At 42.2% G+C, this 24,324-nt stretch overlaps 2 protein-coding genes across 12 annotated transcripts; one reads left to right on the plus strand and one right to left on the minus strand.

Annotated features, from left to right (window-relative positions):
- Window positions 1-288: 288 nt before the first annotated feature.
- On the plus strand, window positions 289-15,071 carry mak (male germ cell-associated kinase). Of its 10 annotated transcripts, none has more exons than XM_062521686.1 (15): window positions 289-455; window positions 2,087-2,336; window positions 3,629-3,683; window positions 3,914-4,035; window positions 4,400-4,479; window positions 5,762-5,894; window positions 7,009-7,180; window positions 7,767-7,934; window positions 8,824-9,090; window positions 9,481-9,671; window positions 9,897-10,039; window positions 10,501-10,635; window positions 11,987-12,106; window positions 12,494-12,589; window positions 14,223-15,071. In XM_062521686.1, the coding sequence occupies exons 2-15, from the start codon at window positions 2,236-2,238 to the stop codon at window positions 14,381-14,383; spliced, it is 1,944 nt and encodes a 647-aa protein (XP_062377670.1). In that variant the 5' UTR covers window positions 289-455; window positions 2,087-2,235; the 3' UTR covers window positions 14,384-15,071. The 10 variants fall into 10 exon arrangements, with proteins under 10 accessions (XP_062377670.1, XP_062377668.1, XP_062377672.1 ...); XM_062521684.1 differs by lacking the exon at window positions 4,400-4,479 and adding an exon at window positions 5,479-5,561; XM_062521688.1 differs by lacking the exon at window positions 4,400-4,479 and adding an exon at window positions 5,479-5,561 and having other exon boundaries at window positions 11,987-12,094.
- Window positions 15,072-15,159: 88 nt separating this feature from the next.
- tmem14ca (transmembrane protein 14Ca) lies at window positions 15,160-19,134 on the minus strand. 2 transcript variants are annotated; one of them, XM_062521146.1, is made up of 5 exons: window positions 18,993-19,134; window positions 16,099-16,205; window positions 15,885-15,986; window positions 15,661-15,748; window positions 15,160-15,384 (listed from the first exon to the last, which is right to left on the minus strand). In XM_062521146.1, the coding sequence occupies exons 2-5, from the start codon at window positions 16,175-16,177 to the stop codon at window positions 15,327-15,329; spliced, it is 327 nt and encodes a 108-aa protein (XP_062377130.1). In that variant the 5' UTR covers window positions 16,178-16,205; window positions 18,993-19,134; the 3' UTR covers window positions 15,160-15,326. The 2 variants fall into 2 exon arrangements, with proteins under 2 accessions (XP_062377130.1, XP_062377129.1); XM_062521145.1 differs by lacking the exon at window positions 18,993-19,134 and adding an exon at window positions 16,704-16,856.
- Window positions 19,135-24,324: the final 5,190 nt, after the last annotated feature.

Consider the following 24,324-nt stretch of genomic DNA (forward strand, 5'->3'; position numbering starts at 1 on the left):
ACTCGGAATAGGCCTAGGCCTACACGATTAGGCTATCTGATTAATTGTCACCAAAATAATGCGGTGTGAGAGTGTGTGTGTGTGTGTGTGTGTGTGTGTGTGTGTGTGTGTGTGTGTGTGTGTGTGTGTGTGTGTGTGTGTGTGACAGATTGGACAGTATTTCTTTTTTTATTATTATTATTTTAGAACACCTTCTATCATCTCTGCCAAAAAACTACAATTCCCACAAGTCATTGCGTATTTTGAGCTGGCAGCGTTCCCGTTGCTCTGTGTTGGAGTCTCGTTGCCAAGGAGAGGGATGTACACACCTTGTCGGAACAGAAACAACACTAATCTTGGGAACACATCTTGGGAGGCTGAAGTGGTGATGTTCACTATTTTTATGGTCACACGATTCTTTGTTATTTTGATATAAATCCAGATAGCGATCATAAAAGGAGGCAGGATATGTCATGGTAAGTTGAAAATGAAGCACAAGCTGCTGGACAGGCTTAAAATGTGTGGGTCGTTTGCTAATCAAGATAGGAGGCTAGCTAATGTTAGCTTCCTACTCGACCAACATTAAAGTTGGGTAGTTTTTCAGCTCCAGACAGCTCTCGATTGACGTTTACTTTCAAGAATCTAGATCATTGTATTTAAAGGGATGCGTTCATGTTCATGTCAGAAAAAGCATGCAATGTTTGAGTTGAATGCAGCTAATTGGTAAGCTATGTTAGCAGACTTAGTGCTTCATGCTGGTATGCTTGATGTTGAGATGGCTAATTCACCTGTTCTGAAAAGGGCAAAGTTAACTGTTCCCCAGTGTAGGTATCTTGATTAGAGATAAATGGTTACTTCTACAGATATTCATCTGGTAAAATAATTATTTCCTGAACATGGCCAAGTTTAAGCTGTTCGAGCCTAATGTGAAGTAAGAACTTTCACTGTAACGTTACCTTTTCAGACTGCAGTCAATTGCAATGTGTTACAGCACGATGGGTGCGGTGAATGCGGCCAGAGCCCCTTATTAGACAGTCTCTGATGCAGTCTTGCGCTGTAGATGTGCTATGCTATGCTATGCTATGCTAGTTAGACAGCTCGATACACTAGTATTTTGACGGTGGTCAAAATAGCTTGTGACGTCTGATCACTACAAAGCCAGACGATGTCTAGCCCCAGCCATGTGAGGGGTTTCAGCTTATTCAGCGACCTTGGGTAGCTCGCAAATGCTGTTAAGTCTTCTTAACACCCACTCCAAGAGATTACTGAGAGTACTCGAGCTTAAGGTTTGTGGACACAAACAAGGTGGAAAAAAATGGTTTCAGTGATGTTGGCCTGCTGGACAATTCAACAATAAATTGCTGTTACCTTGAAAGACTTCTCAACACCATTGAAGTGATATTCGATATTTCATATTGTCCAGTGTTGTCTGTGTAGTTGTCACCAATGCCCTGCGTGTAAACGTTTCTAAGGAGCATTTTTTGCTTTAAGATCAGGTGTGTGTTCAGGTAAATAGCTCTGAACTACACTTATGTTGGTGTCTTTGTGGCTCCTGTCAGGCTGCAACTAAAATGAGCTCAGAAATGAATGATGATTAAGAGGACCTCTATGGTGCCAGGGAGGCTGTGAATGATGCATAACAAGCTATTCCTCGCCAGCATCACCTACACAAGACCAAGCCAACACTTTCTTAAGATACAAATTGGCAGTCATTCTAATTAGCTATCAAAGGGATTGAGAGCAGCTTGTAGTTCAGCCGGCCCGCGTTTCTACGTCTTGGCGGTGATGTAAGACCTTAAGCTCCTATTCCCATCTACTTCCATCATCTCTGTCGGGTGCGTCGGGCTGGTCGCCCTGGGGCTGACTCATTTCCCCTGAGCCGTGGCTCACCTGGGCCTGCCTGCCTGCACACATGCGCTGCTAATCCATCCCCGCTGAGGCAGGCAGGCAAGTCGCTCAAGATGGCCTCCCTCCTTTACCCACGCTGACGTAGTACTCCTGAACAACTCTCACTGGGATAGAGTCTGCAGTGGTGTGTGGAGGAGAGTCTGACGTGCTGTTGTTTTGACACACAGATTATGTAATAACTTGTGTTGTGCATCGACAGGTACCAAGTTGGCTCCTGCAGACATAATTGACTTGTGAAGAAAAGAAATGAGCTGGACGTCGGGTGGATTCAAGTGACCCAACTGACCTGAGACCCAGACATCGTTGGAGGAGAGGGGGCTGGTCGTCCTTTCGCATGACGCCTGAAGGATGAATCGGTACACCACGCTGAAGCAACTGGGAGATGGCACTTATGGCAGTGTGCTCATGGGGAAAAGCAATGAGTCAGGAGAGCTGGTGGCCATTAAGAGGTAAGTCTTCATCTGAATGATGTATGTCTGTACACAAAAATATACACATACACGTATACATACATGCATACAAACGGCTGAGGGCAGCAGAAAATATGAGGTGAAATTACATACCTACCATAATTTCCCAACTATTAGCCACAGTATTTACATTTATTTTGCAAAATGTATTCAGCTATGAGGTTAATACACTGGGGCATATAATATGGTATTAATATGGTTTTAAGGTTTTAGCATGAACTACTGTCTTGCGGTTTATACACAATACGGCTAAAATACAGAAAATTACTGTATAAGCAGCAATGTGAATGGGTGCATTAAAATAGTGTGTGCTTGCCATTGTGCTTAATTAATTTGAATGCTGAGTAGGCGATATCCTGGGCTGAAACAGCTGACCAGGCACTGCGATCAGTTGTTGAGCCATTTAGCCATATTCTGGGTAAAGGTTCATGAGTAAAGCCTAGCATGGACCTTAGAGACCCATGGAACAGTCTCAGAGTGTTAGAGCAAATTAGCTCAGTCTGAGGGCTTCTGTCCTTTTTTCCCCTCGTCTCGTTTGAGCCCCTCTGGCAAGCCAGCTTACACGTCCTGTTCTTTCAGCGGAGCTGCGTGTCTGAATAATGGATGCCTCAGCAGAGGCACCAGCAGAGTGTGTACAAGCGCCCCGTTACCATGCAAAACGATAGCCCCGGTGACGGTGAAAGGAGTGAAAGTGCACCGTGTTGAGTTGCCACCATGCCACATCAACTGATGCGCAATATAGCCACATGTGTGTGTGTGTGTGTGTGTGAGGGGGGGGCGGGGTTATGTGTGTGTGTCCCACTATCCATTACATAATTCCACACACACAGAAGCAGTGTCAGGTGCATGACTAGATTGGGTTGCACTAGAACGGCAGTTTACCAGATAGCGTTATACTGTACACACTGTTACAGGAGTGCTATAATCTATTAATGTATTAATGAGCACAGTGCTAGATATAAAAGGGAGTGTGGTTCACCTCAAAGCAGTCGGGTGTCAAATGTTTTTTTTTAATACTATTTACTATTTCTGTGTGCTTATATTACATACATATAATGCCTGCACGGATGATTAGGGCTGTAAGCCCAGTGTCCAAGGAAGAAAAGAGGGAGATTGTAATGATTTGGTGGTAGTAAATTCAAGATGGATGGACAGTTTTATTGTGTGAAGATAACTCTCACGCCCGGCCTGACAAGAATTGGTTGTTGTGGTGCTGGAACCATGGAGATATGGCTGCCTCATTGTTTGGCCACCTGTACTTTGTGTCACAGGATGAAGAGGAAGTTCTATTCCTGGGAGGAATGCATGAATCTGAGAGAAGTCAAGGTGACACCGCCTTTATCCATGTTGGAGCTTGAACAATACATATGAGATGATTGTCAAACAATTGTTTCAGTTAAATATTTGGTTACATAAAATATTGAGACAGCATGTATTATTATTACTAATATTAGTATTACCAGTGGGTAAACATTTTCCCCAAAGCTTTTGCTGTTAAACTAACTTAGATGCTCAGGGCTGATTGTATTCAGCTAATGTTTTGTATGTTCTTGCAGTCACTAAAGAAACTGAATCATGCCAATGTTGTGAAACTGAAGGAGGTCATCCGTGAGAATGACCACTTGTACTTTGTCTTCGAGTACATGAAGGAGAATCTCTATCAGCTAATGAAGGACAGGTATGAAAAGTGCCTTAGCACTCACCAATCTTTATAGTACCCTAGTAAAGACCTGTTTTGGGTAGCGTATGTTTTGTTTCTGTGTACTTGTACAAGATTTAGAATGACATCCCTCCCTGTAATATCAGTACAAACATGGTCTTGTATATTTTGTACAGAAGTAATGTTCACATTGTTTTTCAAATACCACTTGTAGAAAATGGGGGTCTACCACATGCAGTTTGATGGTTATGGTTTTAATAACCAATGTTTTGTCAAATTGCTGACACCTACTGGTGCATATGATTATGGCTATGTTTAGGGCTAGAGAGGTAGCCTTTGTTACATTATCTACATGTAAGTTGTGCTGATTCTCCATTTGCAGAAACAAGTTGTTTCCCGAGTCTGCCATCAGAAATATAAGCTTTCAGATATTGCAAGGGTTATCATTTATCCATAAGCATGGTAGGTTTTACCTCCGAGGACTGTGTAATGCACTTCTGATCAACCAAAACAATTGAGCATGGAACTGTATGTGCTGACAAATTCAAAGGCACAATCAGTGCAATATACTAAAACATACAATGAATACTTTTTAGGCCTTGTTGTATCAACTTCATGTTACACTTGCCTCTCCTCTCCATGCTCAGCTGTTGGGTTTGTACTTGAAGGACTTGTGAAGTGTCAAGTGTGCCCCATACATGGAATATAGTATAACGTCAAACTCGGTTTAGATAGGGAGGGTCTCCAGAATAAAATGGATTGAATCACCCAGAAAGGCTTGCTCAGATATGGCCGTATAATCTGAGATCCTGTTTACATTTGTTTTTAAAATGTGTCTTCGATGATCTGATCACAAGTGGTCCATTCTAGATACAAGTGTAGACAATCACCCAGACGCATCGTAATCTGATCACTCAAACCCCTTGCTGTGGTGGTCTGAGACAATTGACCAGTGACCACATGTTTTTTGTAGTGGTGTAAACACTTAATGCATTCTGATGCGTCCCGGACAATGGGAGTCATAATGGACGTGATGTTATGAATAGCGGAATCTAAACACAAGTGGTCAGCAATGTGTCTGGCTGTACACCTTGAGTGCATGTGTAAACAGCACGAACAGAGATTAAGTCCATACTTGCCCCCCGGGGTCATGGCGTCGCTAAGATATTTTTTCTTGAATTTCCCCTTGGGGATCAATAAAGTATCTATCTATCTATCATCTATCTAAACAGTGCTGATGTCTCAGCTGACCACTTGTGATCGGATCACCCAAGACACATTCTCAAAACAGATGTCAACAGGGTCTGAGTGCGGCTCACTTGACCATGACTTCACATGTCCTGTGGGTTGTATTTGTTTTCGGAACTTGTCCTTCCTCACTTTCTTTTTCTTTTCTTTTTTCCCCCTCTATCTTTCTTTTTCTGTTTCCTCACTTGGGTGATCTGTCTATCGCCATCTCAGAGAAAATAAGATGTTCACTGAAAATGAAATCAGAAACATCTTGTTTCAGGTGACCTCTGGCTTAGCTTTTGTTCACAAACATGGTAAGTCTCTTGCTTTCCCCTATCCTGTCAATCTTTTATCCCATTTATTTGTGATATTTTTGCACTCTCATTTGATTTACGCCATGAAATAAATGCTGTAAATATGTCACAGCATCAGCTCTCTGACCATTAGAGTGGCCAGACTGGTACGTGGTGTTGCATTTCCGGGTCTCATAATGTGTTTGTGATGGCACTTGCAGGGTTTTTCCATCGAGATATGAAGCCTGAAAACCTGCTTTGCATGGGCCCGGAGCTGGTGAAAATAGCAGACTTCGGACTGGCCAGGGAAATCAGATCTCGTCCCCCATACACAGACTATGTCTCCACACGATGGTAATGGAACTTCTTAAAATGCTTTTTCCTCGTCATATTCCTTAACAAACAACAAACAACACATTTCAAGTGAGGATCCTTTTGCTTCAATAGGCCTAGATTTTTTTTAAAAAGCATGTGTGTAGTAGAATCAGTGCGCCAAAAACAACCATAATTCTCCCCTATACAAATACTGTTTTGCATTAATGAATTCACAAGTCTACGATGTGGATAAAAGTCTGATGGGGGTACCCTGTTCGCAGTACCACCGCTTTATATGTCATTTGCTGTCAGATTGGCCATTCCTAATTTAATGCGTGGGGTAATGACTTACACCTTGTCCTAACCGGATCCAAGCGAGTGACTGTCAATGTTGCGTCACAGGCTTCCATATTTCTCATTCAAAATAGCAGAGCAAAGCGAGCGACAAAAAGAAAATAGTAACAGCGCGTCTGACAAAAGTTCTCTCAAAAAATGTTGCGTTGCATTGCGCTGCTCGTGTCGCATGCGAGGACACTCCAATTGAAAACAATGTAATTAAGCTGATTTTATTGCTAATAATGTTCGCTCGCATTGCGTCTGGTTAGGACAAGGTGTTAGATTAGGAAGAATGCAAATGAGGTGAGTGAACCGTTCTCCTAACAAATGTTTAGCTAGATCTAATGGACCTTACACAATGATCTGGCCCACTGCCAATCAAGCATTGAACTTACTGCCCCTACAGTGGCATTCCCTGTCCTCAGAATGTACTGTGCAACTTAATAATAGTTGAAACACAGATGTTTTATTGAGTCTGAATTTGGAATAATCTCTGTTGTTTGTAAACATTGAGTGACAATACATTGATAATAGGACACTTTTGGATGGGGACATCATTTTGGTACTACTGTATTTAGACTCGTCCTCATTGCAAAAATATGGCCTTCCCCCGTGGTGAAACAGAGAAATGACAGGGTGAAAAACAGGTTGTTGATGCAGTCAGTTGCCTTGGGCAGGTACCAATCCCCAGTGCAATTAGAATGTTGCAGGATAAACGTTCTCAAGAGTGTTTTGGTTCATTAATGTCACATGGAATTTTAGAGTCTTACTTTGTTGACCAAATGCATTCTTCCATTAAAATTCCATTCTTCCCCAGGTATCGCGCTCCAGAGGTACTCCTCCGGTCGTCTGTGTACAGCTCCCCCATAGACATGTGGGCTGTGGGCTGCATTATGGCCGAGCTCTACACCCTCAGGCCACTGTTCCCTGGCAACAGCGAGGTGGACGAGATCTTCAAGATCTGCCAGGTCCTTGGCACGGTGAAGAAGGTAAGATAAGCTTTTATCTGGGCCACAGCAGTGCCCGCCGAAGTTGCGCCCAACAATCCATGGAGGTGTGACCGCAACTCAAGTTGCTGGAAGTTTCCCAAGGTCACCCCGTCGACAGTGTTCCCTTTAGAAATAGGACACAGACGTTACCTGACCATCACCTCCCATGGAGGAAGGCTGTGCGAAAGAGTGCGATTTCAAGCTTTTCCTTCTCAGAAATGTATATTACGGTGAAAAGATTAACTCATGTTTTGCGACACATACAGTGGGGAGAAAATGTATTTGATACCATGCTAAAGTTGCTTAAAAAGAGGAATATAAAATCACATGTATTTGATACCATGTTTTAGCATGGTATCAAATACATGTGCTCCCCACTGTATTTCAGCACATTTGACATGAATTACATGAATAATGTGAAATTGGCTGCTGCTGTGTTCCTCTATAGTATACGAGTTAAAATGGAACTCTTTTTTTTTAGTTTAACTTTTTCTTTCAGTCGTTTGAATGTCCACCTGCTAGACCTATCCAGCATACCATACCGTAATTATACATGACCTAAGCACATCTTTTCTGTCTCCTGCAGTCTGATTGGCCAGAAGGATACCAGCTTGCGTCAGCGATGAACTTCCGCTTCCCACAGTGTGTCCCCACTCCTCTGAAGACCCTAATCCCGAACGCAAGTAACGAGGCCATCTCCCTAATGAGGGACATGCTCATGTGGGACCCCAAGAAGAGACCCACGGCCGCACAGGTACAATGACCAGCGTGGTCAATGATGCCCCTTCTCCACTTGGGACCAGACTAAAGGGCCGTTCACACCAAGAACGAGAACCACAAAAAAGCATCTCTCTAGCTAATATGAATGACAGCGCCAACATATACGCTATAACGATAAAGGCATGAAAAACAATATCGTTTGGGACCACTTTCAACGCGATTTTGAGAATGATTAAAAAGTCAATCAAAATCTATCTAATTTTGGCCATTCATCAACAGGAGGGAGCGACTTTCCTTATCGTTGGTTCACCGTGGACGCTAAAGTTAAAGTCCTAGTGATCTTTAAAGCTATTGTTCCTGGTGTGGCTATTTGTATATCAGCATATTAAACGTGTCTGATCATTTAGGGTTATAAGATAAGGCTAATGACAGAGAACTGGAGTTTAAAGATCTGTGCTGGGGGGGTGCTGTGGCGCATTTGAATCCGACCTGCGGTCATATCCCGATCCCCATCACTCTCTCTTCCCCACTCACTTCCTGTCCTCCACTGTCCTATCCAAATGAAGGCAAAAAGGCCAAACACTTGGCTTTCACCCTGATACGTTACTGTAGGACAAGCCATCTAGCCATGACTGCATTATGAGATCTTGAATGTGTGCTGATAAGATCATATAGTGCTAAGAACTTCTTAGGAGCGTTCTTAGAACGTTCTTAGAGCACTCCTAAGAAGTTCTTAGCACTTAAGTGCTTCTTAACGAATCTGGGAAACCCGGCCCTGATTGATTTGAACATTTGTTACATTTTTATTTTCAACCAAACATTTGCATCTAGGTCTTACAGTTATTCATTGCGACTAAAAGTTAAGGAGAGATTTTTAAATAAGCTTTGCTGACATTGCATTTCATGTTGATATCATATTTTAGGCTCTACGATATCCCTACTTTCAAGTGGGGCAATTGCTGGGCCCCCGGCCACTGAGCTCAGATCTCCGGAAGTCCCAAGCAAAGTCGTCCCAGGCTCCTGATCCCAAACTAGACATCCAGTCGGCCTCGGAACCCGTGCTAAGGTCCTCGACCAAGCTGTCTGGCAGGAACTCCACTCAGCCTCTTCAGCCTCTACCTCAGAACGTCCCTCAGACTGAGCACCACAGCGACCCCATCAAACAGGAGCGGCCCCACGGACTCCCAAAGGTGATTTTAGAGCAGCTCCTGGAGTCATTTATATTCATTTCAGTTTGCATTTGGTTGAAAACATAGCTTGGCAGACGCACCACACGTACCCTTTCACTTTGGCTATTTAAGCTAATCAGATGACTTAGCAATAGCAATACATGTTAGTTTTAAAACACATCGCTTTTGCTATGCTGAGTACCTGGCGTCCGAGACTTTTGAATAATTATTGTCGTTTTAAAACACTTTAGAAAAATGTATAAAAAAGTTTAACGGTGAACCAGATAACATACTGTACATAAGACATGAGTTTGTCTCTGTTATTACCACGCTATAATTTTGACATGCAAACAGATCTGTGGGTTGGCAGTCCTGACCCCCTTATCCTTTGGTCCTTGTTTTTCTGGACAGAAGTCTTCTCTGCCAGGAAGTGAGAACACTGTGGTGGGTGTGAAGGGTGGACGTAGGCGGTGGGGTCAGACCATGTCCAAACCGTCGGACAGCTGGGATGACTCAGACCGCTCGGACACTGCCGTGTCCAGTTCCAAGAAGCCCAGCATAGGCCCCGAGGAGGAGAAGGCCAACAAGGACTCCAGCGCTCAGTAGGTCTTGTTCCAAGTTGGCGTTTTTTAAAAGTTTCGCTTAGTAACTTTACTTGTTTTGTTAGTCAAACTAGTTTGCGTTTTCTCAGTTTGCTCGTGGTCATATGGTGGTATTTTAAGGTGAATAACAACTTCTGCAAACACAAAAATGAAATCTTTACTGTGAACGTGAACTTTGCTGTCTCACATGTTTATTTATCCCTTGTTTCTCCTTAACACATCCAGGGCCAAGGAGCAAAAAGCCCTGTATAGCTTCAGCACTGTGACGAAGCTGCCAAGCAACATTAAAGTCAACCAGACAGATTTGGGTGTCCAGAATTCCACCTCAGCCAGACAGCATTACCTGCGCCAGTCACGCTATCTTCCAGGTACTGTGGAATTAACTGCAGGGAGCTATTACGGTGCAGTTTCCAGACATTTTAAGTTCAGTTGTCTTGGCAGTTCCAGCCTGCTTCATGTTGTCGCTGTCTTGAGCCAGTATTCCTTAGGTGTGGTTGTTAATTAGCTACTGTTGGACGTCCCCAGCTAATACGGTAGCTCAAGGAATTCAACTTTCAGTTTCTCTGAGGTCATGACATTAGCTTTGCCTTGTAAGTGAGGATGGGAGCAGGCTTCACTCAGTGTGTATCTTTCCAAACTATTAGAGTGCTGGCCTGAATAGTCAGATCAAGTAAAATAGAAGGGAGGCAGCACTATGCATAAATTCACTTTCATTTGCACAGATGCGTTTTGGCGCGTGCCTCCTTCAGTGTGTCGCACTTAAAAGTAAAGCCTACTTTATAGAAGCTTTGCTTTGACAATGGATGGCTGTTTTTGTGTACTCTTAAAGGCTTGATGAGCAAGAACACATCATCATTGGGGGACAAGGGCACAAGCAAGGACCCGCTGGATGGCACCACGAATTCGATGAACAAGCCACTTGCTCCTATTGTTGGTGGATCGTCCATTACCCGGGTCAATGCAGGTCAGTGACTGTTTCTTTTCCATGGTGCATTTATAAAGGCCTGGCATGGTCTGCGCTGCCCAGGTACTAAATACGATCCGTTCTGCTCGGCTAACCTGCTAATTTCCTAATTCACGGCTAATCTGACATGCCAGTCCAGCACAAAGCAGTGGTTTGGAATGAGCTTAAGTGGCACGGTCAGGCGGGTGACCAGCGTCTCTATTATTCATTTGCCCCACGTGACCGACACCAGATATTAACCCTTGCTCTGCCCCTTGCTCTGCCCTCCTTAATTCATTAGACAAGCAGAGTATTGTCATTTGTAGCTTAAGCTCAAGTGTCCCTTAAATTGCCACTGTGGGGGGTTTCGCTGTCCAGTGATTGTCTACGTCGAGTCATCCACTTTCCTGGTCCTCGTTCTGCCTTTGTTCGGATTCGGCGTCTTTCCTGCTTAAAGTTTCACTTAATGGGTTCAGAAAGGAGTGTCCTTGTCCTTTCCTTTTGCCTGTTTTATGTTGTATGTCATTCTATGTTCATGCTTTTCCTTTTTCTACTCTGTGCGTTTGTGCTGCGGCCCGGTAAGCAGAAGAGGGTGCTTCTAAATCATCTGATAAACCAAAAGAAAAAACACTTGAAAGAATTGAGCAGACGAAAGGTACATATTGGGCAAAATTGTGAAGATGAATGGTTCCTGACTAAAGCATTAGCTATAGAGTTTTCTCTCTATATGTATTTTCTCCAGTTGTGCTTAAACTTGTATGCAAAGTACAGCAATTTCCCGCACATAAGCCGCATTGTGTATAAGCCGCAGGACAGTGTTTTATGCAAGTTAAAAGAAACAAAACCATATTAACACCATGTTAACTGCCTCCCTGTATTAACCGATTAGCAGATGAAATTTTGCAAAATCAATGTATATAAGCCGCGACTAATAGTCGGGAAATTACGGTATCAATGCATTTGATACTAATAAGAGATCCCAGGTGGTGCTGAAGCTACATGGATCTTCGTTGCCCCCTGTAGGTTGGTTAGCAAACTACAGCTCTCCTATTCTGTAAAAATGAGAGCAAAGGTTACCAATCTGTTCAATTAAATAGAAGTATACCGTTTGCACGTACATGGGTGATATGCTGTTTAAAACATAACATTAGAGGGTATCTGAATATTGGGCTGCCAAGATGCAGGACTTGTGTGTTAGACTGTATTCATTTTATTTAATTAAGATTAAGAGACATTAAAGAGAGTTATTATAAGAGATATCATGCTGAAACCAACGATTCAACGTTGTATACGCATCACATATTGAGAATGCTCAATGAATTACACTGTGGCATTTGAGCCTTCTGAAATGTGTGTAATTTATCACTTGCAGGTAACTTCATTAGCACGACATACAACCTCTCCGGAGGTTACATTCCGTCCTTCCAGAAGAGGGAAGTCGGCTCCGTGGGTCAAAGGATCCAGCTCGCTCCCATTGGAGGTCAGCACGCACGTGAGTGTCCATATGATCCTGGCATGAGAGACCACGCTCCTCTATGGCGTCTCAGACACCTGTTCGTCCACTCTCCTTACTCCCGTGTTTACATCCAGAGCCTTGTAGACATAGGGTGCCTCTCATTTGGTCTTTTATACATCCTCCCTTCCTTCCTCGATCCTCGTCCTCATTGATTCTAGATAAAGAACGACGGGGCGGCAACAATAGGATAGTCTATCCGGTGTTAGTTATAGATCAGTGGGAACGCCCCTGGAGGATCGAGGAGAGATGTTGAGAGAGGCCCATAATCATTCTCTCTCTTTAGTCACCGTCATCTCATCTCATCACCCCTCTCATTTATGCTTCTGTTCTTGCATGTCCTCTTCTTTTTCTTCCTCTTCTCAGTTGATCTTTCCACTGTTCCTGATAGTAAAACTGGCAAAACTAAACCTTCCAAGCCAAAGCCCATTTCCAGCGCTTCTCTTACTGAGACCAATGAAGGTAATGCCCCTGATGTTCACTAGAGAAGGGCTGTTGTGGTCTTGTTATAAATGACAAAAATCTCACCACTGCCTCAAATAATAGTAATAGGGTAATATTATCGTACGGGGTAATAAAACTGCCATAGTATGACTATGTAGACGCTTTTTACTAGGATAAAAAAAATAAAAATACAATGTGGTTGTTGTGCCCTACATGAGCAACAGCCAATAACATTGTATTAGAATTCTTAAAATACGAACTTTTTTAATTTAGCATCTTATTTAAACTATTAAAAGTCTATGATCAGCACCGCATTGCACAGCAGCAGTTGTTGCACCTACAGTACAGGCCAAAAGTTTGGACACACCTTCTCATTCAATGAGTTTCCTTTATTTTCATGACTATTGACATTGTAGACTCACACTGAAGGCATCAAACTATGAATTAACACATGTGGAAAACAAAAAAGTGTAAAACAACGGAAAATATGCCTTATATTCTAGTTTCTTCAAAGTAGCCACCTTTGCTCTGATTACTGCTTTGCACACAATCTGCATTCTCTGGATGAGCTTCAAGAGGTAGTCACCTGAAATGGTTTTCACTTCACATGTGTGCCCTGTCAGGTTTAATAAGTGTGATTTATTGCCTTATAAATGGGGTTGGGAATCAGTTGTGTTGTGCAGAAGTCAGGGGTGATAGACAGCTGATAGTCCTACTGAATAGACTGTTAGAATTTGTATTATGGCAAGAAAAAAAGCAGCTAAGTAAAGAAAAACGAGTGGCCATCATTACTTTAAGAAATGAAGGCCAGTCAGTCCAAAAAATTGGGAAAACTTTGAAAGTGTCCCCAAGTGCAGTCGCAAAAACCATCAAGCGCTACAAAGAAACTGGCCGTCCCAGGAAAGGAAGACCAAGAGTCACCTCTGCTGTGGAGGATAAGTTCATCTGAGTCACCAGCCTCAGAAATCGCGCGTTAACAGCAGCTCAGATTAGAGACCAGGTCAATGCCACACAGTTCTAGCAGCAGACACATCTCTAGAACAACTGTTAAGACGAGACTGCCTGAATCAGGCCTTCATGGTAGAATAGCTGCAAGGAAACCACTGCTAAGGACAGGCAACAAGCAGAAGAGACTTGTTTGGGCTAAAGAACGCAAGGAATGGACATTAGACCAGTGGAAATCTGTGCTTTGGTCTGATGAGTCAAAATCGGAGACCTTTGGTTCCAACCACCGTATGGACTGCAGAGTGAAGGCAAAAGGGCCAACAAGTGCTAAGCATCTCTGGGAACTCCTTCAAGACTGTTGGAAGACCATTTAAGGTGACTCTTGAAGCTCATCAAGAGAATGCCAAGAGTGTGCGAAGCAGTATTAAAAGCAAAAGGTGGCTACTTTGAAGAACCTAAAATATAAGACATATTTTCAGTTGTTTCACACTTTTTTGTCAAGTATATAATTCCACATGTGTTAATTCATAATTCTAATGCCTTCGGTATGAATCTACAATTCTCATAGTCATATAGTATGAAAATAAAGAAGGGATGTCCGAATGAGAAGGTGTGTCCAAACTTTTGGCCTGTACTGTATGTCTAAATTAATGTGCGTATGCTAAAGATGTGCGAGTGGTAAACTCTCACCCGCTTGTTATCCCAGATTATGAAGGGTGGAAAAAGCGAATGGAGAGATCACAGCTGAAGGGCAGCAGCTACTCGGCCCTGGGGAAGAACTCGGGGAACCTGCTGACACGCGCGCAGCCCGTTCAGCCCGTCCACGGCAGAGTGGACTGGGCAGCCAAGTACGGAACCCACCGGTAGCGCGCCACAAGAGAGAAGAAGACAGGTCTTCACCTTTACCTCCCCCAGCATTCGTACATTTCCTGTACAGCAGGCCTTAGTGGAGCTTCAGAAGCCTGCACCAAGAGCCTCCATAAACTTCTGTTGTTGCAAAGTGCTCCAAACAGCAGTGGGTTCACTGCGTCCACTTGAAGGTAACAAAAGGGAATCCAGCTCTGCTTTCACTGCGTGATGGCAGAGTCTGGTGTAACTGTTGCATCGTAGGCACATATTACAGATTATAGTGACTGTATTAAAAGATCATAGGATTTTGGTTATTGATACAATCAAATACTGAATGATTTTTTGTTTTTTAAAACTTAGTTTGAAATTTGTTTTCATTTATTTTTATCTATAAGCAGACTTTGTGTTGTGAAGTCAGTCTTTTAAAATGAATGTCTGAAGATGGGGTTATTTTGTACGTTTGACCCACCACATGGAGTCCATTAGATTATGCTGATTGGTAGCAGTCTAATATTTTGCCAGACACTTCTTGAAGTATTTTCTATTTGGTATTTTATTTGTCCTAACCACCTTAAACCATAGGGTATGTGACTTTTGATAGCTTTTCAGATCTTTCTGAAACTTTTTTGTACTCACATTAGTCATAAATGAGACTACTGTAAAACGAGCCTTAGTCTCACAAAACTTCACGAAATGCATGTAATAAAGACTGTTTTGTAAGTATTTTACAAAAAGTGATGTTTCTTTTAATTGGTCCCACGCCATTCAGGGTACACATGACATGCACAACAAAATTCCTTATTTTACAAACATCTTTTTATTATTATTATTATTTATACCTTTATACAAAAAAATCTGTAGGAATACATCAGTGTATATATCACATACGTGTATTTTTTATTACATACAAGAAAGCCATCCTTGGGTTGAGGTTGGGGGTGACAGGGTGACATTTAGTGCATCATGACTGCTGGGGCTTCTCCAGCATCCCATAACCTAGCTTGGCAACCATCAGGACACTGCATAGATACAGAGTAAATAGAGTAGTTAATATAAAGACGAGATTAAGTCTTCGCTTTCTGATCCAGTGATGCTTCATGACAGATAGTTTAATGTTTGAAAAAAAAAACAACTATACAGAATGTTTACTGATCGTTAAGGAGCCTGTTATTATAAACTCAAGTCAGTGCATGCAATAATATCCATACTCTGATTAAATTACAGATATGATTAGGTTCATCTAAGATCTCTGACTGTCCTCCTATGGCAGATATACCTGCAGTACAGCAACATACCTTGCAATACACACCAGACCGGGGGGCATGAACTTCCTGGAGCTGTAAAACCTCTTCCCCATTACGGCAGCCAAGCTCCCAGAGGTGGCTGTGGAGAGCACAGAGAAACACATTTCACAGACATCAGATGAATGTTCATACTATCAGTTTGTATGAGGCACTGTAATAAGCTCGGACTCAGGCTTGAGCAGAAACACTTCGGTCTCACATCGACCTAAGCCCACCTAAAGACACCCAAATGTTCTTTGGGTCTTCAGATATCTGATAAGCACCAACGCCTGCTAGCCCTCCGAAAAGGAGCCCGGCAGCCAGGGAGGGGACGCTGCCTGGAGAATTAGATAAGGAGATACGCGTTAACGTGAATGACAGCTTACAGAAACACATTGCCCAATTAAACCACTAACTCTTTCACAATTGAAACGAACAATGTTTGTTCACCTGCTTTAACATATCCCATTACTCCTCCGGATGCAACTAGGGCTGCATACCCGTATCCAGCCCAATCGACCTCCGGCATGTTCAGCACTGGGATAAGTTGACGTAGCCTGCAAAGCCAATCAATAGGTAAACATGTTTTAGAGTTAAACAACTTGCCTTAGCCTACATCCATGTGTAGTGAACCAAAATAGTGAACGTGACCAAATAGATTGTATAGTAGGCTGTGTAGCGTTGACACTTGACTAGCTTAGGACAGGGATTTTGTTCATGTAGTAGCCTACACCAGTTGGGCAACGTGGGTAGGCGCTGTCATTGAGATCCAAAATGCAACATCCCGGAAAAGCATATTACTGTAACAATATAGCGTTTCAAATGACTTTCTTGGCGATGTTATCACAGTCGGGAACTTACACTGTCGGCTACATAAATTAAATCAATTCCAAGCAAAATATGCCTTAATAAATGCCTGGAGGTTGAGGTCCTATTCTCTTTACACAACATAGATTAAGCTAAGTTTGTTTCACACTACGCTCAAACAAGTGCAACCACAGTAACTACGATGAATAGTTACATGGGCTTCTGATAATGTAACAATGTATACTCACAAGACTTTCAATCGTTCACGATCAAATAAGCTACCTTTATCCCACTAAACGTCCTTTAGCTAGCGCCTTGCCTGCACACCAAATGCACTGGGCTTTCTAACATCGTAACAACACTCCCGAAGGCTGCTGGGAAAGAGAGTTTTTTGTGCAATCTTCTTAATGCTTATTGGTATTTTTGGAACTATACTTCCCGATAACATTTTCAAAAGGTGGCCGAACAAGACCCTAAGCGGAGTTGTTGAGAACAGAACACCTGATCCCTGACTGATTAAAGAATGTAAGTGGTCTTGTAAAATGAATTAATAAACTGGTGTGGCATGTCATAGACTATGCTAGACGCTGTAGTGGGCCGAGACAGGCTTACATAAAAAGTAGATTTAGCCTGTAGCCTAAGCAAACAGCTTATATTCAAAAACACTAGGCCTAGTTACAGAACATATTTCTACGGAACCCTGGAGGGGTCATTGCAAGACATGTTTTGCTCTATCCAGAGACGTGCGCTCATTTTATTAAATCGCGCGCACTTTTTTACTATAAAGTGCGCGCATGTTTTTAGTAAATTATGTTCTCAAAAAATGTTTTGTGAAATTAGTGTAGGCCTACAATTTAGTAAAATGTGCGCATTATTTAGTAAATTGTCTGCACGCAGTGCAATGCGCACACAATTTACTGAGCGCACAATCTAATAAAATAAGAAGGTAATCTGGTAAAATGAGCACACAATATTCTAAATTGTGCATACAATCTGTAAAATGAGAACACAATTGAGAAAAATGAGTGCACAATTTACTAAAATGTGCGCACATTTTCTATGACAAAGCAAGTAGACATTCTTCACCACAGCTGGGGAATAATGCTCATTCTGCCTGCACTGTGGAAAATATGGGTAGTAGGCCTACATCAACAGACTATGTGTCTCTATTTCAGGATTCATATAATCATCTAATGGGATTGCAAATATAAGGAGTGTGAAAATACAGTCAGTAACTTCATTCTATTCTTATTATCTCTTAGGATGAGGCAGCATCATCAACATGATGTGTGTCTGCTCATAAAGCCTGGACAGTGGACAGCCAATAACTAAAACTGTTGGTCTGAAGCGGCAGAGTCTTAATAGGCTACCAAAGCATAGCCTGAATTAAATCTAGCCATAAAGTTTATGGCTGTTGGCTCAGAGTTGCTTTCATTTTCTGCCAAACAAAAAGGACATTTGCCTGAGTAAGATAATCATGTTTATCCAGAATAGACTGATTGCTGTCTTGGCAAGTTGTGGATGACTTTGTGTGTGTGTGTGTGTGTGTGTGTGTGTGTGTGTGTGTGTGTGTGTGTGTGTGTGTGTGTCATTGGCTCCAAGAAAGTTGTTGAGGAGAAGGGTTGTCAGGGTTGCTGAGTGTAGCGTACGGCATGCTAAAGCTTAGTGAAAAATGCATTGTATTAATTTAGAATTTGTCCACTGTTGTGTGTGGACCATGTTTAAAAAAGGAGGACACACTGAAGAGAGATTGAAAGTCGAAGTGTCCAGACGAATTCTGCACAAATAGTCGCCTTAGTGTGTGTGGGTGAAGGGCTCAGTGATAACTGTGGGACCACTAGGCAACAGAGCATAGACCAAGCATAGGCTACAACATATAGCCATCAATAAAATAAAACAGTGAAATGTCGGCTATAGGCCACCAAACACAGTCCCATCTTATACCGATGTGAAGCCCATTTGACGAAGTGAAAAGAACACAGGTCACATATTGGTCACACTAGGCTACAATTATTTCACCTGCGCTATCCTACGCATGTGCAGAGCAACATGAATCTACACCGACTGGTTAACTTCTATCTCTACATTTGCGTCTCACACGGGCCATTCATTAATTAGTCCATTGTCTACTCCAGGCTACTCAGTGCTGCTAAGGGCCTGCTACACCTGTGCCTGCATCACGCCGTCCCCTACAGACGGCCCACCTCCAAGCCTGTGCAGTTCCTCTGAAACAACAGCAGTTTCACATCAGACGAATTTGTTGGTGAGTAGTAGGCTAATAGGCTAATCTGGGTGAGATTGGTTAAGGAACATCATCAAAAACTGTGAAGGCCTGTTGGCTGGTCATGCAATCGGCAACTAGTAGCGTGAACTTCAGGTTAACCGAAAGCTAAAAGCAACTTCCCGCTTGGCATGAATTGTAGAAAACTCACGCGTAAACCAAAGATCCGCATTAACCCTCTCTGCGTAAACCTTTACACGTCGTCATTCGAAGTGAGCAAGCAACGTTCCATAAACATCACATTTCACTGGTTTACCGTGTTTTGGTTTCCCGGCTCACGCTCTTGCTTGCCTGTGAATTGTCTTCCCGCTCCACTGTTTTCCAAAATAATCAATTGTAACAAAATGTTAAATGGTAAGGGTGTAAAAGCAGGTGTAGGCTACATGTGTGAGAAATCACGCACTGCCTTCTTTCCGCCCAGGTGCCCTTCGTCTGCTGTAGGGGGATGGTATAGGCCTACATGATCTTGTGGCCTTATGTGATCATAAACTATGTTTAAACCAAAACCACTGCACCCTAGACTAAGCTATAACACGTTGTAACTAGCTAGCTTGCCAACATTAACCCATGGCATCTTCTGTCCCTGCCCAATTGGCATCCCTTCCCAATTTTTTTTTAAATATTTGCTACTTTCTACACCAATACACAGATTAATGTTGATATGATAAACTGCTCACAAAAAGTGAGGAAACTTGACTTTGGCCCATTATATCTCCCCTTTAGTAATACCAACCAATAAAGTGTTTCATATCATTTTTATCGTTGATTTGTCACCTTTACAATGAGGTATAGTTTGTAAGCATAGGGCAATCATGGAATGAGCAATACAGCCAAATGTCTGAGTAGTGCCAACCAAAAATGTGCCAAAATGGCCAGAAATAGGGTTCTGCTGGCAGACATCTCATTTTGGGCTTCAAGTGCTACCAGGTGAGTTTAGATACCGGGATGAGATTCTGGAGCCAGTGGCACTTCCATATCTCCAGAATATGGGACCAAATGCCATCCTCCAGGATGACAACGCTCGCCCCCATAGAGCTGGGATCATCAGAGAGTACCTCCAGAATTTGGGGAGTGGAGAGGATGGAATGGCCTGCCGTGACGTGAGTCCAGACCTCAACCCAATTGAACACTTGTGGGATCAGCTTGGGCATGCTGTATGTGCCAGAGTCACCAACAGAACCAGGTTGGCTGACTTTACAGATCCTTATCGAGGAATGGAATGCCATCCCACAGCAGAATGTAGCCAGGTTGGTGACCAGCATGAGAAGAAGGTGCCAAGCTGTTGTGGCTGCATATGGATCCTCTACACGCTATGGGGACCCTGACACTGAGTATAAAATGAACGAATGTATGCCTAACATGTTTTGTTTTCCTCATTTCTGTGGGAGAGTGCAATCGTCAATGCTTGAAGTAGCAAAGGTGAATTCCAACAGCATAACAGGCCATGTTGGCACATTTTTCGTTGGCACTACTTACACGTTTGCTTGTGTTGCTCATTCCATGGGAGCCCAATGCTTACAAGCTGTACCTCATTGTAAAGGTGACTAATAAACGGTGAAAATGACATAAAACACTTTAGTGATTGGTATTATTAAAGTGGAGATATAATGGGCCAAAGTCAAGTTTCCTTACTTTTTGTGAGCGGTTTAGTTATGGTAATTGTTCAACCCTCAATGGTGTAAGACAAAATGGCACACGAAAATAAGTATTATTAGACATTATTGTTTAGAAGAAAACATTTTCACACATATCACCCCATGTGTTCATGAATTTGGAGCCTACATAATACAAGAACTGATTCCACCATGCATCCCCCCCATACAAATAGCCATTTATCAACATAAAATACTGTTTTTTTTATTTTAAAAATCCCTCTGCAAACCTTCTGTCTGTTTGTTTATTTAATCTATTCCCACATCAGTACACTGACTATATTGATAGTGGACAGTGTCTGAGAGCAACAGTTTTTCTCTGCCTTAGAAACATGCCATAGCCTACTTGGCAAATCAACAGTCCAACAGGTCAACTATGCTGACCCACCTGTTACATCTCATAGCTTAAATACTGTGATCAGAGATGTACTCGAAAAGTCAAAACTAACCACCAAACCTATGTTGAGAACCACAGAATGTGCACTTAAAGCAACCCAATGCAGTTTTATTACTTTAAAATAATAACCTCAAACTTCGTTTGGATGATCAGATTAGTTTGCCAACTGATGATTAAAGTCCTCAAGCCTCAAGAAAAATAAGTTGCCCAATTTGAAAGGGAACGTGGCAGAATGGCAATAGCAGGAACATTGCCCTGCAAGATTTCTCAGAGAGGTGCCTTGTGTATCATCGCTGTGGAGGACACATTCTTACACATCACAGTGAAAGTTGTTCCAAAGTTCTACCAAACACAGGCAAACTTATGTGTGGGCGAGTAAGTAACCATGTGAATGATTGAGTGGGCTGGTGTGAGGGTGAGAGTGCACACTGCACAGTGTGTGTCATAGGTGTAGGCATGCTTATGGACGAAATGACCATCATGTCCAATCTATTCCAATATTTTGGGAGGACAAAATTGTCGAATATTTGAACAAACTCATTCATATTGTTGTGAAGTCGTATTCATCCGAACGTGTCCTCATAAGTGTACATCTCCAGGACGACCCGTTTATTTCCCTACCAAAGCTACGACCAATCCTTGGCCAATGTGAGCATTGGCAACCTTACTCTTCTTGCACTAGATCATCTCCCTTCAGAGGCTACATTCATTGTTTTGCACTTTTGCAATGTTATCACCAAAAGCATTGATGCTAACAAACATATTTGCCAGTATTTTTCAACTGCAAAAATACACACCTAATTTGATCCAAAATACGCAGCCATTTTCTTCAACCCAATAAAATGACAACATATTTTGTATTCGAAATAGGTAGGCTTGTAAATACAAGTAGCCTATCATAAATATAGCCTAGAAAGCAGGTTATTAAACTGACATCACTGACTAAAGTTGTTGATGAGGCCCTCTTGTTCTGCAAAGTGTAGCCTATTCTTCATTATTTTTATCATGCGCAACTGAAGCATTGAGAGTAGCTAAGTCCTCTGCTCAGTCATCAGTGTTAATTCTGTTAGATTTATCTGCAGCCTTTGATACGGTTAACCATGACATTCTCCTTTCTACACTATATGAACTGGGAATTTCTGGGAAAGCTCTTGACTGGTTCAAATCTTACCTTAAAGGGCGTTCTTTCAGCGTGTCTTGGCAGGGACAGATATCAAAGTCTCATGACCTCACTACAGGAGTCCCTCAAGGATCAGTATTAGGGCCCCTCCTTTTCTCTATTTACACCACTTCTTTAGGTGGGATTATTCGCTCTCATGGATTTGAATATCATTGCTATGCGGACGACACTCAACTTTTCCTATCCTTCCCACCTGAGGACCCTAGTGTTTCCCATCGGATCTCTGCATGCCTGAAGGATATTTCAATCTGGATGAAGGATCAGCACCTTCAGCTTAATCTTTCAAAAACTGAGCTCTTGGTGTTTCCAGCAAAAACAGCCATTCCCCAACAGATGAACATCCAGCTTGATTCATCCTCATTGACTCCAACTAGATCGGCACGTAACTTGGGTGTCATAATTGATGACCAACTTACTTTCTCTGAGCATGTTGCCTCAATTGCAAAGTCATGTCGGTATACCCTGTACAACATTAGGAAGATCAGACCTTATCTGACACAAGATTCCACTCAGCTTCTTGTACAGGCAATGGTTATCTCCAAGCTGGACTACTGCAATTCCCTGTTAGCTGGCCTACCTGCTTGCGTATTAAGACCACTACAGTTGATTCAGAATGCTGCAGCACGACTGGTCTTCAATCAGCCAAAGAGGACACATGTAACCCCTCTCCTAGTTACTCTCCACTGGCTCCCTATAGTAGCCAGAATTAAATTTAAATCTCTCACTCTGGCCTATAGGACACTGACTGGATCTGCTCCTAGCTACTTCAGTTCTTTGATCAAGATGTACATTCCCAACCGCCCATTGCGATCTTCTGAGGAGCGTCTGTTATGTCGACAAACCATTCATGCTAGGTCAAACTGTAGATCCTATTCTTCAGTGGTTCCGTGTGGGTGGAATGAGTTGCCCAGTGCTCTCCGTTCCAGCAACAGTTTTGGATCTTTCAAGAGGGGTCTTAAGGCATATTTGTTTAATATGCACTTAGTCTTTTGAGCGTTTGTTATGTGTTATGGTTTGTATAATAGTATTGTTTTGTTATAATTTGTCCATTGTTAGAATTTGACATTTATTCTGCTATTGTCCTTAAATTTAGCCATACCCTATAGTTATTGTTATTATATAATTAACTGAGTGACTTAACTGAGTGACTTTTTTTTTTTTGACTAATTTTATTGCTATTCTCATTTCATTGTTTTATTTCTCATTAGGTTAGTGCTTAATTGATTGTTTTATTGATAATATTGCTATTCTCCTTTTTTGTAATTGTTCACTGTTATTTAATTTGTATTGTTATTTATTTGTATGTCGCTTTGGACAAAGGCGTCTGCTAAATAACCATAACCATAACCATAACCAAAGGGCCAGACATAATTGCACAAACCACATGAGTTACACCTAGATTAGTTGCAGTAACCACCATGTGAAGTTCAATTGCAGGTTACGCCAAATCACCTCTAGATGGTGCCCGTGGATCATAGAAAAATGCCCAAACTGCCTTGAAAACAGATTGTCTATGCATCATGCGACAGCTGTCGAAACTCGAAAGCAAGTTGTTCATGATGAACAATGAGTGTGATGGCAATTCAACAACCCTCATGCAGAGCCTAGCAAACAGCGGGGGAAAGGGGGTTCAACAGGTTTTTTTTTTTTTTTTTACTATTGATAGCCTATATCATCCGTAGGCCTATAGTGTCGTTAAGAACCCCACATCAACACTTTGAGGAAACGAAATGAACTATTTCTTGTAGTTGTTCAGTTAGTAACATACCGTTAGCCTACTACGATGGAGAAAATGTTCCCACACAGCCTATGCTACCTGATGGATACTATGTTGAACCGTTGCGAGTTGCCTGCAGCTCACCTTGAATGACCACGTAGCTAGAAAACTAAAGTGGACATTTTATAAGGCCTATATAAACTATTACTGGCAGCATGGGCTTATCACACATTTCTACAGATTTTAGGAATATTAAGAAATGTGTGTCTCAAATACATTCATGATGCACAAAAGTCGGTTCCTTATCATAGTGTCTGCGCTCTTCACTCGCAGTCAGTAGGTCGTTTGAGTTCAGAAACGAAAGATGGCGCCAGAGAACCAATGATCGTGGATTGTGCATCGTGCCAAATTATATTAATTTTAATACAGTAGACGCCTTACCTTATACAGGCTGTTGAGTGAGCTGGATCGTTTACCACACTTTTGAGAAACCATCTTCGGTTCCTCCAGAAACAGAGTTTGGATAACTTATTGTGGGAAGTCCCATGATTAATATTCAAAATTAATATTTAAACTAAATGTTGTTGATTTGCACCGTTTGTCTATGCAGTGTAAGGATTTATTTATTTTTTACCAAACCGA

The sequence above is a fragment of the Sardina pilchardus genome, chromosome 19 (genome assembly GCF_963854185.1).
Source record: "Sardina pilchardus chromosome 19, fSarPil1.1, whole genome shotgun sequence".
NCBI lineage: Eukaryota > Metazoa > Chordata > Actinopteri > Clupeiformes > Clupeidae > Sardina > Sardina pilchardus.